This window comes from Callorhinus ursinus, unplaced genomic scaffold, assembly GCF_003265705.2.
Source record: "Callorhinus ursinus isolate GAN/ISIS: 27379988/994484 unplaced genomic scaffold, GSC_fseal_2.0 scaffold25, whole genome shotgun sequence".
Classification (NCBI taxonomy): domain Eukaryota; kingdom Metazoa; phylum Chordata; class Mammalia; order Carnivora; family Otariidae; genus Callorhinus; species Callorhinus ursinus.
In genome coordinates this window covers 24355932-24374508 of record NW_027397087.1, presented here as the reverse complement: position 1 = coordinate 24374508, position 18577 = coordinate 24355932, and the positions used below count along the sequence as shown (strand labels likewise).

Here is an 18577-nt window from a genome sequence, read left to right as displayed (position 1 = left end):
CCCCCTAGGGGCACCTGGCTGGCTTTGTCTATAGAGCATGCAACTCTTGATCTTGGGGTCATGAGTTCAAGACCCATGTTTGGCGTAGAGCCCACTTTAAAAACAAACAAACAAAAAAACCAAAATAAACCTCCCCCTATTTATGAAAGAAACATGTCTAGAAAATTGAGACAGTTAAAAAATGTAAATAAGTTAAAATTACCATATTATACAAAGATAACTATTGTTAACAACTGATATATAGCCATGTAGTTTTTTCTACATTCACATACAAACTCAAACACATTTCCCAACCTCCATTTAATGTCATGAGTCTTGTTTTTTTTTAAAAAATCATAAGAATTTCCCAAATCATTTATTAAATGTTCTTCCAAAACATGATTTTTTTTTTTAAAGATTTTATTTATTTGACAGAGAGAGAGATAGCGAGAGAGGGAACACAAGCAGGGGGACTGGGAGAGGGAGAAGCAGGCTCCCTCCTGAGCAGGGAGCCCGATGCGGGGTTCGATCCCAGGACCCTGAGATCATGACCTGGTGCCTGGGTGGCTCAGTTGGTTAAGCGACTGCCTAAACATGATTTTTAAAACCAACACAGTTGCCCATCATACAGTGATATTCAATTACTTAATCACTTCCTGCTTCTTCCCACAAACACCCCCAAATTACTTCCTATAAGAAAATGTGCTGCTTCTTTGGTTGAAGTGTTATATTATCTAACTTCACACCCACATTTATTAAGAATTAGTACTGAATGGAACTTGACTATTCTGTGCATCTCCACCAGACTATCCTCAAAGTAAGAGAATTTTAATTACCCACCGAGGATATCTAAAAAGTTGTTGCCTAAGAAGACTTTGTACTATCTAGCATGAATATCTTACCAATATGAAGAATTTGTCCTTCAAATTTTTCTCCTCATTTCTTCAAACTGCTCTTTGCCCTGTCCTATGATCTTAAATCCACTTTCCTTGCAACTTCCACAGACACTATCCTATATCTTCTTTTCGCAGCATCTTTTTTTTTTAAAGATTTTATTTATTTTTTTCGCAGCATCTTACAACTTTACTACTGTAGCAACCGACTGCTTTACCTTCATTCCCTCTGCTCTAATATTTTTTACATATAGTGTTAGAAAAATCTTACACATTTCTTTTTTAAGAATCTTTTTTTAAATGCCCCTATAAAGCTTCTGAAAGGAAATGAGCATGTTATTATAACTATTTGTATACTTAACTTCCAAGAGTCCGAGAAAGATCAGCATTTGTTTGAATCAAGTATTCTTCTGTACACTCATAGCTTACTATTCAAAGTGCCCTACAGAACTTAACATATAATTATTGGTTGGTCAAATATTCGCCTCTCTGTTAGACTGTAGAATTTTTGAGGACAGGACTAAATTTATCTTTGAGTCTCCAGGACCTTGTTAATAGTGCCAGGAACACAACTACTCAATGAATATTGGCTAAATGAACAGTCTCTATGTACTTAAATTATCAGTATCAGAAACATGTGCCAACTGTTCAACATAACTGTATTTTTGCCTCGGTAGGGGAAGAAGAAATCACATCACTGTTATACTTCTAGTAACAAATACACTTGTTGCTCCAAGACTGCCCACCTATAGCAGGTGAAGATCTCATCTGTCGCAGTTCTAAATGAGAATTCCACTCATTAGTGCAGTTCTTGCTCTAAGTGTCTGCTTACTCTGGATCCTAAGGCTTAGAACACCTACCTGGTTTTTTTACCCTCTCTTTTTTCTACTTTTTCTGACTAGCTAAATATATCTCTAGTCTGTGCTCAGCTCATATCTACCACAATGGCTAAGCTGTCATCACCTCTTGCTTGAACTGCTAGTCTCTGCTTTATACCTGTGTCATCTGTTCATACCTATGCATTCTTCACATAGTAGCCTTTAAAAAAGGTAAAGCAAATCATCTCACTTCCATGTTTAACACTTGGCATATCTTTCCTATTACAGTTCAGAATAAAATTCAAACTGTACCATGGCCTTCAGAGTTCAATATAATCTGGCCTTCTGAACCAAAGTGTATGATCAATGTATAACATGTAAATGATCACTTGCCGATTCAGGAAATGTCAGGAATATCTCACAATAAATCTTTGGTTCAGAAGTTTTAGATAACTGAATTCACATTTGAAAGGAATGAGTATTTTATTTTTTATTCTGTTAAAAAGATTTATTTATTTGAGAGAGCAAGCAAGAGCAGGGAGAGAGGCAGAAGGTCAAGTAGACTCCACATGGGGCTTGATCCCAGGACCTTGAGATCATGACCCGAGCCAAAGTCAGACACCTAACTGACTCAGTCACCCAGGTGCCCCAAAAGCAAGAGCATTTTAAATTATAGGAAGAAGACAAATTTACCTGATCTATCTGGTCTTGCTGTCCTCTGTATACGGTTTCAGGATCTGAAGGAGGCCGCAGATGAAATTCTGAGTCACAGAAATTTCCATCACCATCCACATTGTGTAGGCTTTCCCAAACAACTTTTTCTTCAGTAAGAAACCCCTGGTCTGTTACCAGCAAATACAGCAGACCCTTAATAAGAAAGAAAAAGGACTGTTAAATTGACCAAAACTAGTTAACACTTAAGGGAAATTTTATCACCTGTATGTTTAAAGCATATTAATTATTCCTACTAGTTAAATATAATAAATAATAAACTAGGTATCTTATTTGTTCACTGAATTAGGTCTACCTGGCTTTGAATATAGTTTATAATTGGTGTACTGTAGTATAACGAGAGGTAGGAAGCTGCTGGTAGCCTCACCTACGAAATGACTTATCGATAAGCCTTTGGGGGTTTATAATCTCATTTCATAAAATAGAAATATACTATACAAGTTCCTTAAAAACATACCAGGTAACAAGACACAGTCATAGTAAAATGATATCACACTGCCTGTTTATTAAAAATAAAAAATTAAGCCTATATGACTAATCCAAGCCATACAAATTTTTTCTTTTTCTGCTAGCACCACTAGCTGTTCTTCTTTCCATACCAACAGTACTTTGCACTTATTTCTATTGGAGCATTGAATCACACTGTGCCACGATTATGTTTCCCCTGCCTCATTCCCAGACTATATTTTTAAATCTGTTATCTCTTGGCCTAGTGTAGGGTACATCATAAAGTTGAAGCGAAATATTTATTGAATTAATGAATTAAGTTGTATTTACCGTCACTACCACAGAATTTAGTACCAACCTCTAATTTTTCATATGCATTAGTTCTAACTCCAATCATATGTAAAGCATCCCCACTATACCACGTAAGGTTTATAAACCATTTTTTCTTCAGATCTGCCAAAGATAGGACTTTCATTTACTTACTCAGGGTTCCCACTGGTTAATATAGTATTTGTTGTTGCACAAGATTCGTGCTCCTCATGTTCTCTCATTATAATTAATCTTAATAATTAAGAATAAGAAATTCCTTTAGAGAGTTTGGTGGTGGGATTAGATAAATTACTGAATAAGAACCACAACTATATGGTCAACTAATCTTTGACAATGCAGGAAAGAATATCCAATGGAAAAAAGAGTCTCTTCAACAAATGGTATTGGGAAAACTGGACAGCAACATGCAGAAGAATGAAACTGGACCACTTTCTTACACCATACACAAAAATAAATTCAAAATGGATGAGAGACCTAAAAGTGAGACCTGAGTATTATGCTAAGTGAAAGAAAGACAATTATCATATGATCTCACTGATATGTGGAATTTGAGAAACAAGGCAGAGGATCATAGGGGAAGAGAGGAAAAAACGAAACAAGATAAAACCAGAGAGGGAGACAAATTGTAAGAGACTCTTAATCTCAGGAAACAAACTGAGGGTTGCTGGAGTGTAGGGGGGGTGGGAGGGATGGGGTGGCTGGGTGATGGACATTGGGGAGGGTATGTACTATGGTGAGTGCTGTGAATTGTGTAAGACTGATGAATCACAGACCTGTACCCCTGAAACAAATAATACATTGTATGTTAATAAAAAATAAAGCAACTAAAAAAAATAAATAAATGTGAGACCTGAAACCATAAAAATACTAGAGAACACAGGCAGTAACCTCTTTGACATCGGCCATAGCAACTTCTTACTAGATACATCTCCTGAGGCAAGGGAAACAAAAGCAAAAATAAACTACTGGGACTTCATCAAGATAAAAAGCTTCTGCACAGCGAAGGAAACAATCAACAAAACTAAAGGCAATGTTTGGAACAGGAGAAGATATTTGTAAATGACATTTGGGATAAAGGGTTAGTATCCAAAATACATAAAGAACTTATACAACTCAACATCCAAAAAACAAATAATCCAGTTAAAATATGGGCAGAAGATATGAATAGACATTTTTCCAAAGAAGAAATACAGATGACTAACAGATACATGAAAAGATGCTCAACATCACTCATCATCAGGGAAATGCAAATCAAAACTATGATGAGGTATCACCTCACACCTGTAAGAATGGCTAAAATTAACAACACAGGAAACAACAGAAGTTGGCTAGGATGCAGAGAAAGGGGGGGAACCCTCTTACATTGTTGGTGGGAAAGCAAACTGGTGCAGCCACTCTGGAAAACAGTATGAAGGATGCTCAAAAAGTTAAAAATAGAACTACCCTATGACCCAGCAACTGCACTACTAGGTATTTACCCAAAGGATACAAAAGTACTGATTTAAAGGGATACATGCACCCCAATGTTTACAGCAGCATTATCTACAATAGCCAAATTACGGAAAGAGGCCAAATGTCCATTGACTGATGAATGGATAAAGAAGTTGTGGTGTATACATACAACACACACACACACAAACACACTGGAATATTACTCAGCCATAAAAAGGAATGAAATCTTGCCATTTACAATGACAAGAAATCATTGAATAAACTCTGAAGCTTTAAAAAACTAAGTAATTATTATTTTTGAACATTTACTACGTGTCCAGCACTGCAACACAGTTGTTCCTAAGCTAAAATAGGAAATCTTACCTATTGTCTACTACCAGTTACATCTAAGAATTAGCTGTAGATACTGATTAATTTCTATGATCATTGAAATTACTATAGCAACATGAGAAGTATTCACAAAGAAAAACATTTTGGCATATACAGTATAAAGACATTGCTTTAAGCAAAAATTATGAGGTGATATCTCATTTTTTTAATCAAGTAGGTTCCAGCTCATCAAATATTTGAATACCTACCACATGCTCCGTACTATGCTAAATGCTTGAGGATTCATATCATGGAAAGTAATGATCTTTCCTTACTTTGTATGAGGTACCCCTTTTATGTTATTCCATAGAATACTGCACTTACCACTATCATAGCACTTTATACATCTAACTGTAGTTGTGTGTCTTTTTACTTATCTGTCTTAATGTATTTCAAGCTCTTTGAGGACAAAGCCATGTTTTATTCATCCATGCATCCTCATTACCTAACATTTTTAACACCCGGTCAGGGTCTACCTTGCCCTAAAATAATTGAAAAGAAAACCTGAAAGTTCTTTCCAGCCAATTTCCCACTGAATAGATCTGACCCTTCTATGTGTATACTTACCAGGGTATATATATATATGTATATATATATTTTTTTAAGATTTATTTATTTGAGAGAGCGAGAATGAGAGAGAGAGAGAGTACATGAGAGGGTGAAGGGTTAGAGGGAGAAGCAGGCTCCTCGCTGAGCAGGGAGCCCGATGCGGGACTCCAGGATCATGACCTGAGCCAAAGGCAGTCGCTCAACCAACTGAGCCACCCAGGCACCCCACCAGGGCATATTTTAATACACCATTATATTATACAATATCTAGGTTTTACAATTTATTTTATATAAATCATATATTAGAGTGGCTACTTACTGGGAGAGAAATCAGTCTTATTCTCCAAATGACATTTTAAGATGGGTAAATTCTGGGAGGGTTTTGTTGAAAGCTATTACCATCCATAGCATATGAATACTTACAAGTTTAACCAAAATGGTGTTTCTTTCTTGAAATAACTGACCTGTCTTCTCACGGGCCATCAGTCTCAATTTCTTCCCCTTTTAGATCTTGACATTTATCAAAAAAGACTGTAACTAGTCCACTGTCAATAATGCTGGTTATTACTCAACAGTTCCTTTATATAGTTGCATTGTAGTATTGCAAAGTATGTATTAATATAGTACTGAATAGTTTAGGCCCATTGGTTCCTGAGAGTCCACAATTAAACCACCATCAAGAATAGTTCTTGCTTGGACACCTGGGTGGCTCAGTTGGTTAAGCGTCTGCCTTCCGCTCAGGTCATGATCCTAGGGTCCTGGGACTGAGTCCTGCACTGGGCTCCCTGCTCAGCAGGGAGTCTGCTTCTCCCTCTGCGCCCCCCCAACTCGTGTGCATTCTCCCTCTCTCTCTCACACACACAAAAATAAATAAAATCTTAAAAAAAAATAGTTCTTGCTTTTATATCCTAGCACTTTTGCTACATTATCTAGTCAAAGCGTTCTTTTCTAAGCCTTGAATCTTCTTCCTAATCTTACCAGTCTCTAAATACTAATTTCAAAAAATAACTAATAAAGGATGCATATATTAAATTCTTAAATTAGGTATTAATGTATAAAATGTATACAAATTATTTATTATATGAAAATAATAAATGATATTAGATAATATTTATAAACTAAGCAACTGGATCATCAGACAGAATGAAAACCTATTCTATCTAAAATACGCTGATGGGGCACCTGGGTGGCTCAGTCGGTTAAGCGTCTGCCTTTGGTTCAGGCCATGATCCTGGGGCCCTGCGGTGGAGCCCTGTGTCAGATTCCTTGCTCAGTGGGGAGTCTGCTTCTCCCTCTCCCTTTGCCCCCTCCCCCTGGCTCATGCTCTCTTTCTCTCAAATAATTAAGTCTTTAAAAAATAAATAAAACACTCTGATAGATTAGTCCTATACAGAGTATGAGTTACCTGTATTAACAACATACATGACAATATCATCACAATTTGTAAATTGTTAAAACAGAAGAAAACTTGTCAAATGTATAAAAAAATTAATTCTGTAATTCCAGCCTTTAAATATGGAGAAAAGCACTGCCCAAATATTTTTGGTTGATTAGCTTGGATTCAAATTACTTAATGTCTTTGGACCTTAGTTTTCTTTTCTTTATTATAAAGTGATATAGGGGCAGTTCAACCAGAGAATTTCTAAGATATTTTATAAATTAGAAGATGAACTTTACTTTTACTTAACAAGCAAGCATCTCTCTCATCTACAAATAGCTTTCTTATCCATCCAGAGAGGCAGAGCTGTCGAGTGTGGGCTTGAAAGTCAGACTGGAGCTGCTTACAAACTGAATGGTGTTGGGCAAGTTACTTAGTGCCTGTAAGCCTGTTCATTCAGTTGTAAAGTGGGAGTAATAATATCCACTCCTCATAAGGAGTGAAAATTAAATGAGATAATGCATGTTAAGGGTTTAACACAAGGCAAGGCACATAATGCTTAATGAATATAAGATATTACATTCATGAATACCACCTAAATCTATTTGTTTCTATATCGCCTTTTCCTGCCTCCTATTTAGAAGAAAAAGATGAATCTCTGCCTATACTATGGAATCTATCACTTGTCTTAGTCTGTTTCTACATTCCTCACCCCCGCCCCCGCTTAATGTGACAGTTGTTTTTTAGAGATTATTTGCTTATTTGACAGAGAGAGAAAGAGAGCAAAAGAGGGAATATACAAGAAGGGGGAGTGGGAGAGGTGGAAGCAGGCTCCCCGTGGAGCAGGGAGCCCGATGCAGGGCTCGATCCCAGGACCCTGGGACCATGACCTGAGCCAAAGGCAGACACCTAATGACTAAGCCTTAATGTGACAATTTTTGATGTACCCACCATCTTTTAAAAATAACTAGATTAAAAAAACTAAAATAATTGAACTTTTACTTAAATGTAGCCTTCAGTGGGAAAAAAAATCCCAATATAGTCTTAGTCAAACAAGAAAGAGAAAAGATTTATTTAATATGGCCTTAGCACTTATTTAGAACTGTATCTCCTTCTAAACTACTTTTCCTTTCTAATCCCTCAATGTAAAGTAAAAATGCAAACAAACAAAAGCCAACCTCAAAAACCCTGGTTTTGAATATACTCCAGAGAAATGTGAGTAATTAAAGCCAAGAGGTAGAAGAAACAGTTGTGGGGGCACCTGGGTGGCTCAGTCGTTAAGCGTCTGCCTTCAGCTCAGGTCATGATCCCAGGGTCCTGGGATCGAGCCCCGCATCGGGCTCCCTGCTCGGCGGGGAGCCTGCTTCTCTTTCTCCCCCTCCCCCTGCTTGTGTTCCCTCTCTTGCTGTCTACCTGTCAGATAAATAAATAAAATCTAAAAAAAAAAAAGAAGAAGCAGTTGTGACATGGATAGAAAGACTGACATGGATAAGGGATGATTAAGAGGAAGTCGTGAATAGAAACAAACAAACAAAAAGAGTGTCATGATGGGGAAACAGCTACACAGACATCATTATATAAACCAAAGTTAAGCTCAGTGATCTACATAGGGGCCAAGAAATTTGTAGTTTAATTACTAAAGAGAAAGCAGAAAGTACTGGAGAATGGAGAAGGATCATAAGAATAAAATGGAGTAACTAGATCTTAGATATAGAATTATATATATAAGAATCTAACAGTCATGATCATATAGATAATATGAGAAGCAAAAGAGATCTAGAAGGTCTTTCCCAGAAATAGACCTACAAGGGTAGTTTATTTACAACTCATTTTTATACTTTCAAATTTCCTGCCTGGATAAAAACGTCACCTCACTAGCTGGAACCACAGGAATGGCCCTGAAAGCATCTGCTCTCTCACTAGGATCTCCTCCTGCTGCTTTCAGATCCTAATCTAGTTATGTTGATGCACAGATCTTCATAGGCTCATGTATTCATTAGGGATTTGCCAAGATGATCTGCCCAGCTTAATTGAACAAGATTGAGTGGAAGTACACAGAGCAAGGTAACATAAATGACAGTAGAAATTGGTATATATATTTTCCCTGATGGACAGATGAGGAATGAAGAGTTTAAAAAAGGATTCATGGAGGGTGCTATTACAACAAATCACTAGCAAGAGCTGGACTTGATTATTTTGCTAATGATGAGAAGAAACAGCACAGGTACTTGTCTAGGGTTTAGTAACGGTAAATCACAAAACCAGGAATAATAAGAGGACTTTCCAATAAGTTAATTATTATCTCTGGTTAGGCAAAATATCATAAAAGGCTGTGCAATCAGAACCATAGATCATGCTATGTTAAAGAGTTGAGAAGTATGAGGTTGATTGGTAGATATTCTTCAGGGAAAAACAAGTCAATTGGACTAACACAATCATTGTGACTCTGTAATGGCAGAAAGCCTAATAAAAAGTCTATGAAGATGGAATCATAAAGTTAGTAAAGAGAATACTTTGTCCAGGTACAGGTTTTAGAAACATCTATAATCTTCAGTGCTTTATAGAGAGTCATAAAGAAGTCTAACCTAACAGAGAATTTGCCTCTGCCTCTATTCAGTGTCTAAAGAGAGGAGTTAGAACAAAGATGAGTACTGGAGAATGTTATAACAGACATATGCCTCCCCTTTGATCAAATAAAAGTCCATAGCTCATATATCTTGAGTTTCAAAAGACTTTGAATGAAAGAAGATTTTTACACATAAATTAGAGTTTAGAAAGTTCCCTAAAGAAATAATATAACCAATAAGGAAACTGGAAATGACCTTTCCTAGGTAATCCTTTGTCCTGCCAACATGGATTTCCTCCTTGTAGGTCTTGGTCCTGGGATGATAATGGCATGATATGACATGGGTATCAGAAAGCATAAAGATCCTTTCTGTAAATCACAATAAAGATAAGCCCCACAAATAAAATAATACAGCTACAGAGACGTATGACATTATCAATTTATTATTGATATTTATATAAATAAAATTTAACATTACATAATTTATTATTAATGTACTAGTTATAGACATCATTTATCTGTAGTAGAGAGCAGTATTCTATCCCTATGTTAAATTTATTTTTTGTTGAAAGTATATCTGGAATTCTGTGGGATGAACTGTATTTATACTATAGGTATTCCAAAGAGTGTTCACAGGGGTAGGAAGATGGGAAATAATCATTAAATATGAATGCATAAAATGGCCCTAAAATCTCAGGGGTCTTCAAAAGTGAAATGTTATGAAGACCTAATGTAGTATTAAAAGTAGCCATATCTTGTTTGAAAAAGCAGCTTTACAGTTTTTCCTTACTTTTATATCCTTATTAAATTATAGATTACTGGGGCTCAAATTTATAAAGAACTACAGAAACTCTTAACAACCCAGAAATTAATGGTAGAGAATAATAGCTTTAATGCTGAACAGGTTTAATAGAACAAGGGCACAATCTTATATCCTATTTCCTTACCAAGCAAATGGATACCATGTTGGAGGAATGCCATCCCTAAACTTTATTAAGTATTCTTTTAGGGCTTCTAGCTCTACACACCAACAGCCAAAGAAATATTATAGATTTTGTTGTAAATCAGCTTCTCAGCCACTGGGTCATGAGGAGGGAAAGTGTCTCTGACTCTTATAAAAGAATGTACTCATTGGGGCACCTGGGTGGCTCAGTCCGTCAAGTGTCAGACTCTTGGTTTCAGTTCAGGTCATGAAGTCAGGGTCATGGGATCAAGCCCCCATGTGGTCACCTCTACACTCAGTGGGGAGTCTGCTAGAAATTCTCTCTCCCTTCCCATCTCCCTCTATCCCTCCTCCTGCTCGTGCGTTTTCTCTCTAAAATAAATAAAATCTTAAAGGAAAAAAAAAAAACCCAGAATGTTCTTATATATAAAAAAAGAATGTAATCATTAAGTACTCTGCCAGATGTAAAGCAGTGTCTTATTTACAGACCCTCGGGATTGGATAGTTCAATGGGAATACAGGAAACAGGACTGGACTGAGAGGATTATAATGGGGCATAAGTAAATTGTTCACAGGCCTATAAGATCCCTGGAAAACACAAGATTTGCATCATATTAAAATAGAGTTACTTCACCAAATATAATGCATGTTCCTTGATTAGACCCTGGCTTGAACAAATCATCTATAAAACAATTTAGGGGACAAATGGGAAACTTGAATATGGCTTGGGTATCAGATGATATTAAAAATTATAGTTAATTTTGTTAGATGCAGTAATGGTACTGTGATTTGAAAGGAAAATATTCTTGTTTAGAGATGCATATTGAAGTATAAGCAAAAATACAAAATGTTTTTCATAATAAACAAAAAAAGCAGTGTTACTGTTTCAGTTTGGTGGTCACTACAGTAAACAAGGGAAACTAAGCATTTCCCTTAGTGACTGAACACCAAGATAGTTGTTCCCATTTATCCCTTCTATAAAAATAGGATTACCTTGGGGCGCGTGGGTGGCTCAGTCCTTAAGCGTTTGCCTTCGGCTCAGGTCATGATCCCAGGGTCCTGGGATCGAGTTCGGCATCGGGCTCCCTGCTCAACCAGGAGCCTGCTTCTCCCTCTCCCGCTCCCCCTGCTTGTGTTCCCTCTCTAGCTGTCTCTCTCTCTCTGTCAAATAAATAAAATAAAATCTTTAAAAAAAAAAATTGGATTACCTTCGTGAAGAATGATGTTCCTAAACTCCTTTGGTTTTCTACTCTTTACTGCGCCCACTTAACAAAGTCCCAAATCTAGAATAACTACCTTTGCCATGCCTATACCCTGATGAATACTTCTGCAGAAAAATCACACAAGAGGTATATTCATGTAATAATTAGCATCCTCAATACTACCTTCTTAATTTCTCTAATTGGAACTTTCTCCCACATGCCATAAAGACTATTTCAAACTACCTCCTTCAAATCTGTTACCAAACTTAACTACTCAATCTTAGTAAATGATCTTGCCTTCCAAATAGTAACAGAAACTAGAAGCATTCAAACAGTAGTTTTCTCTACTGCCTGCTATCTATAAATTAGCTGTACTCAGTCTGTTCCTTCCCTCCTTTAAAATAAAGAGGTCTCTTCTTCAATCAAGGGCTAATCCCCTTCGCCTGTGAAAATTTCTGTCCTTTCTCACCTTCTTAGGAGCCTTCTCTCATCAATTATCTCCTCTCCTGAATCTTCAACCTTTCTCTCTCTAGTGAGTCCTTCAATATCGAAACATGATCAAGTCTCTCATATTAAAAAACAAAAAAAACCCCTCTGGATTCCATACTCCACTACAGCTATGAGCCATTATGTCTATGCACCCCTCACAGTTTCAAACTAGTTTCCTAGATGATGTTTCTAGTTCCTTACATCCCAATCATTTCCTAACCAATTCAAATTGAGTTTTCTGCTGCCACCATCTCTAAAAGGTACCAACGAAATCCGTATCACGTTTCCCCCCCGTTCTCACCTTACTCATCTTCTCAACAGCATTTAACAACTGAGATCTCCAGTCTTTTTGAAATACTCTCTCCCTGTTGTCTTACATGATACCATATTCTTTAGATTTTCCTTTTCTTTTTTTCTTTCTCAGTCTTCTTTGCTAGTTCATACTCCTTTAGTTGATCCTTACATATTGGCACTCCTTAAATCTCTGTCCTATCATCTCTTTTCTTCTCATTATTTTCCTTGTAAATCGCATCCTCTCCCCAAATTACCATTTATACACAAAAATTATTCCAGTCTTGAACCATTTACCCAGCATTTCCACTTGGAGGTATGCCTCAGAAGCAGCTTTAACAGTTCCAAGGCTGATTTCATGCTATTTGTCGTCTTCTCTTCAGCATTCTCGGTGTCAATAAAGAGCACCACCATTTACCCAGTTCTTTGTGCTCAGAGCCCAGAAACCATTCTTTCTTAGTTCTTACATCCTAATCACCAAATCTGGTAGATTACCTCCTAAATGTCTATGGAATCTTTCTACTCTGCACTTCTTTACCATCGTAGTCCAAGTCACTGTAACATCTTACTTGGCCCCTGCAATGGTCTCCTAACTAAATCCACATCCACATTTGCTCCCAAATCCAAAGCACCTTAATGTTGTACAAAGGGGGCAGGGAGAGAATACAACACCTTGGATACACTGTTTAGCCATAGAATAAGGTTTACTGAGAAAAACGTGGAAGCAGAGAAACAGCAGAATGCACCCATTTTCTGAGTTATCATTATCTTACAGAAAGGTATCCTTCGTCCAGAAACAGACACATGGTAGAAAGTGCCTGAGGAGAGGTACCCCTTCCCCAACCACATAGGAACACTGGGAATCCCTAGCTGACTAGTAAAGGACTTCTGGTCAGGGATATGGCCTTGACAGAAAAGAGAAACATCTACAGCTTAGTCTGGGGAGGTTGCATAACAACCACCAATGACAGTCAGAGATCTTGTTTTCCCATTGACTGATCTCACCCCTGCTGAGCCAAAAAAAAAAAAAAAGAAAGAAAACATAAAGAACCACTAGGTCATCAGGAGACCAAGGTGTTTCTCCTCTTAACTCAAGACTCTACAAGATCTGGTACCTGCCTATCTTTTTAGTCTTATATTATGCCTCTTAATTTCTATGCTTCAATCACACAGGCCTTCTTTTAATTCCTTAAGAAGTTAAGTTCTTTCCCTTCTCAGGGCATTTGCACACACATGTTCTATCTGCTTAGAATTAATCCTTTTTTTGCTGATTAAACTCCTAAAAGATTCATTTTTCAAGTGTCAGTTTATTTTTTAAAATTTTTTAAAAAGATTTTATTTATTTGAGATAGCGAGAGAGCACAAGCAGGGGGAGTGGCAGACAGAGGGAGAGGGAGAAGCAGGCTCCCTGCTAAGCAAGGAGCTGGATGCGGAACTCGATCCCAGGACCCTGGGATCATGACCTGAGCTGAAGGCAGACGTTTAACTGACTGAGCCACCCAGGTGTCCCACAGAGTATTTTTTTTATTATTATTTTTTAAAATTTTAATTCCAGTACAGTTAACATACAGTGTTACATTAGCTTCAGATGTACAATATAGCAATTCAACAATTCCATCTATTGCTCAGTACTTAGAGTATTCTTAGATAAGCAAAAAAATCATTTTACACTGCTTTGTGCAATTCACTGATTAAAGTGTTGAAGGAAATATGAAGATCCGATTCCTGACTTCAATCCACTTACTTTCATTTAGAGAAAGAAGGCACATTTACATGAAAAGAAAACTGGTAACCAGGTACTCATCTGTAAGGGAAGTAAGAATGACAAGTCTCATAATAGCTAGAGGAGGATGGGTAAAGTAGTGATCCTCAGCCTTAGCTGCACATTTAAATCACCTGGGGAGCATTTAAAAAATACAGATGCTTAGGTCCTACCTCTAGACATTCTGATTTAACTGAGCTGGTGGTGGGCTCTGGGCATTAGTATTTTTTAAAAAGCTTCCGGGTAGTTCTAGTATACGACCTGGTTGAGAACTACTGGTTTTAGGAGAAAAGGAGTAGCTGTACTGGAGAGTTAGTATTTGAAATGCTTCTTAAAAGCTAGGTGAAATGTGGATAGGCTAAAAGGAGTGAGATCTTTTCAAAGAGGAATTAAGGAGTAAGAAATGGTAAAAATGCAGAAATGGTAAAGCATAAAGTGTGTACGAAGATACAGGACTTAATGAGTAGGCAGGCTATATGGCTGAAGCAAAGTATTGGCATAGGAGAATAGTAGCAAATACCTTGCATTTTTATCCTTTAGGCACTGAGGATAGCAGTAGTGCTACTGAGCATTTCTGCTATATTACTGACATGATCAGAGCAGTATTCTACCACAGAAGCCTCCCTATAAGTTGAGAAACTCCTCAAATAGGTAGCAGCTGTAAAAATGGAAGAGATGGATGAAGAGATAACAAAAAGGAAAAATCAGTAAGATTTTTGGCAGGGCCATAAATGGCATAAGAATTTAAAGTCACACTGATAACTTTATTTTTTTTTTAAAGATTTTATTTATTTACTTGAGAGAGAGAGAGAGAGAGAGAGAGAGAGAGAGCAGGGTCAAAGGGAGAAGCAGACTCCCCGCTGAGCAGGGAGTCCGATGTGGGACTCGATCCCGGGACTCCAGGATCATGACCTGAGCCGAAGGCAGTCGCTTAACCAACTGAGCCACCCAGGCGCCCCACACTGATAACTTTAATACTACTAAACACTATCATAGAGACAAATCCTGATTCTTCTAACTTCCCCTCAAATATACACATCCATCATGAGCAATCCTAGTACTATCTCTAAGGTTTATCTTTATTTTTTTCTTAGAAAGGAAATAATACTTTTTAATGCAGTAATTTGTGAAAAAGGAGTTGAGACTTAAAACAAAAAGCTGATTTGAAGTAACACTTAAATTGCGAATCCACTGCATCCTAAATATTTAATAATTACCTTCATAATTTGATGAATAAAGAATATTATGCTGAATTTTTTTATTTTGAAGTAGATCATAAGACATCTCTAAATCCAGCTCCTTTAATTTAGAATAACAATTAAATAGCTATTTCTATATCATACCTTGTATTTGGTCATGGTGCTAAAATGATTATTCCGAAAGAACACACAAAGTTCTCCTTCCTGAACCGTTGAAGTTAGTTCACATAATCCATGGTATGTCAGTTGAGTGGCTGTGTTATTTAGAAACTGCTCAGCTACAAAGCCTATGGAACCAATGCATAATATTAGATGGAAGAATAATTTCAGAATTAAAAAGTTTTTCTATTTACATTGTGTTCCAAGTATGAAGAAAGGCCAACCAAAATAAGATTTTAACTACTATAATATGATGACTCCAAATTGAAGATTTTTCTTTCTAATTTTGCTATGGAAGATTGTTTATAGACATTCTCCATCCTAAAGAAACAGTTATGTGCAATTCTTTTTATCAATAAATGTATTTACTTATGCTCCACCTACTTCCAAAAAGGATTTCAGGCAGCTATCAATAAAAGATACAGACACAATAAAACTAAAACCCATTAAAATAATTAAGAAGGCAAGAGTTAGCAATTTAAAAAGTAGGTAGGGATGAAAGATGTATGTCAACAGCTACTTTCCCAATGGAAAGGTGTTTAACAACTTGAGTTGCTTTTAGATGTTAACAAAGATCCCAGATAATTCTCAATTCACAAACTGTTCAGTTTCTGCCTTAAAAAACTAAAAGTAGGTGTGAGACCAAATAGAAAACAGTGGGATAACTGATGCCATTTTTATCCTAATGTCCTATCACATATACCACTCATTATGTAGATATATCAAGTTCAGAGACAGAAATGATCTGTTTTCAAAACACAATGAAATATAAAGAAGTTTTCTGGAGTTTAATTTAAAAGATATATGTACAGTTGATACTCATTATTTGTGCACTTTCATATCATATTTTCATATCTGCAAACTTGCCTAGTAACTAAAATTTATAAATCCAAAATCAATACTTGCTGTGCTTCAGGGTCAATCTTGGATCTGTACAAAGTGGCAAAAATTTTGAGTCACTCAATGCACACATTTCCCACTGAGGTCAAACAAGGCAACATTCTGCCTTCTTGTTGCAGCTTTCTTACTATAAATAGACTTTTCACAGTCTATAGGTATGTCTTTTTGGGTGTGTAAAATGGCCCCAAGCATAGTGAAGTGCTGGGGAGTCAAAGGCTGTGATGTGCATTACAGAGAAAACACATATTTTTGTAGATTCATTCAGACGTGATTTATAGTTGCTGTTGGCCATGAATTTAATGTTAATGAATCAACAGTATGTATTAAATAAGGGGTCTCTAAACAGAAACACAAATAAAACAAGGTTATATACGGATCAGTTGAAAATCTTGTGACCAGAGGCTCACAGGAACCTAATCTTGTGTTTCCCCTAGGAATAGTGGTTCAGTATTCATGAATTTAATGTTCACTGCAACTTTACAGAACGTAACTACCAGGAATAATGAGAATCTGTATAAATAACTTAAAAGGCTGTATTTTTCTTCTTTCCTTCTTTTTCTTCCTTCATCCTTCTGCTCCCTTCCTTTAATAAGGAATGTCTCAGAAGCAGTGGGGGTGGGGGTGTGGTAGGGTGGAATAGAATGCTCTAAAAAGTTTTATAGGTAAGGAGAGAGGTGCAGATACAGGGAGGAAAGATAAACCTACATTAAGAAACTGACACCTCAACAAGAAATTGAAAAATAAACTTCGTAGGGCCAGAGGCAGCTGGATAACATAGGTTTATTCCACTCCCTCTCTATCCCTCGCCCTTGGTGTCAAGCTATAGCACTTCAAGCTGCAAAGTGGTTGTAAAAAACTACCAATGTATCACACTATTCCAAGGAATTGGTTAAGGTTGGAGGAGAAGTGCAAACAAGTTATACAAAAGGCCCTTGCCAAAGGAAATTTACAGCCCATTTGCAACTTCTTGGGTTTATACATTTAGTAGAGCTCCCCCCCTTCAGTTATTATCATTACTTTGCTAAGTACTAAGTTACTGAGTAGACTATATACTAAAGTACTTGCTATATAACAAGTTTCAGTCTTAAGCACTATATCTATGCTGAGAAGTACCACTGCTCTACATAATATCCACGTTACTAAATGCTTCCTTCAGAAAGATGTTTCTAAATACCCCTCCCACATCTCACACAATATCCTCTCTAAAAATTCCTTTCAAAAAGATACAAAACATGAGTGGAGATTACTGAATTCACATTATTTCATGTGTGTGAAATTCAAAAATGCTACACTAGAAAGGTCTTTCTCAGGTACTTCTTTCTAGAGAACAGGGTATCAGCTCAAGAGAGAATACATGACTCGCTCGAGGACATAAAACTAGTAACAGCAAAGTGAAGACTGGAACCCAGGAGAATTATTGGTATTAAGTTTAAAAATTTAGTGCTGATTACTATAAATGCAAACTGAATTGTATTTCTCCCAAGCCATAAAGCATAGTCTAATTTAGACTTATAGAGAACAATGTTTCCTAATTCTTTTACCAACTCTTAAAATGACCCCTGTGATTTTCATGGAATGTTCAAAAGCCTAATCTAGTTTCAACTTTTCATAACCAATTAAACAAATTTTGGTAAACAATTCTAAGTGTTACATAGCAGTTTACTTATCTGCATTGCTTCAAATGACAGTTTATTTGCAACATTTAGCTTAAACTTCATTTTTTCTTTTAAAGTGGGTTCCACCCACCCAACGTGGGGCTTGAACTCATGACCCTGAGATCAAGACCTGAGCTGAGATCAAGAGTCAGATGCTTAACCAACTGAGCCACCCAGGTGCCCCTTAAATTTCAATTTTAATGTTACAGATACTGTTATTAATGATACTAAAGTAAGGTTAAAATTAATATAATGGTAATAATAAAATTATATTACTAAACATAAATTTAAATTAAAAATTGTTTCTTGACATTAGTGTGTTTGAAAATATTTCTTAGTTTCAGAAATTCAATACTAAATTTATCAAATTACTTTCCTTCATTACTGAGGAGTTATTAGAGAACAGAAAGGTACTAAGTGCCTTAAAGAAACTGAAATAGAAACAGAGGCACTAAAATTAAGTA

At 36.6% G+C, this 18577-nt stretch overlaps 1 protein-coding gene and 1 pseudogene across 4 annotated transcripts in view; both read right to left on the bottom strand.

The window, feature by feature from the left end:
- LOC112832848 (ATP synthase peripheral stalk subunit d, mitochondrial pseudogene) overlaps positions 1-18577 on the bottom strand; it is a 407341-nt pseudogene that overhangs the window by 325630 nt on the left and 63134 nt on the right.
- Positions 1-18577, bottom strand: part of MINDY2 (MINDY lysine 48 deubiquitinase 2) — a 72928-nt gene that overhangs the window by 10418 nt on the left and 43933 nt on the right. For 3 of the 4 annotated variants that reach the window (XM_025884045.2, XM_073877083.1, XM_073877082.1), the window contains exons 6-7: positions 15544-15686; positions 2384-2557 (exon numbers count right to left, since the gene is read on the bottom strand). In XM_025884045.2, coding sequence (XP_025739830.1) covers positions 2384-2557; positions 15544-15686 — 317 coding nt within the window. The remainder of the gene's footprint in view (positions 1-2383; positions 2558-15543; positions 15687-18577) is intronic. The other variant, XM_073877084.1, reaches the window with a different exon arrangement.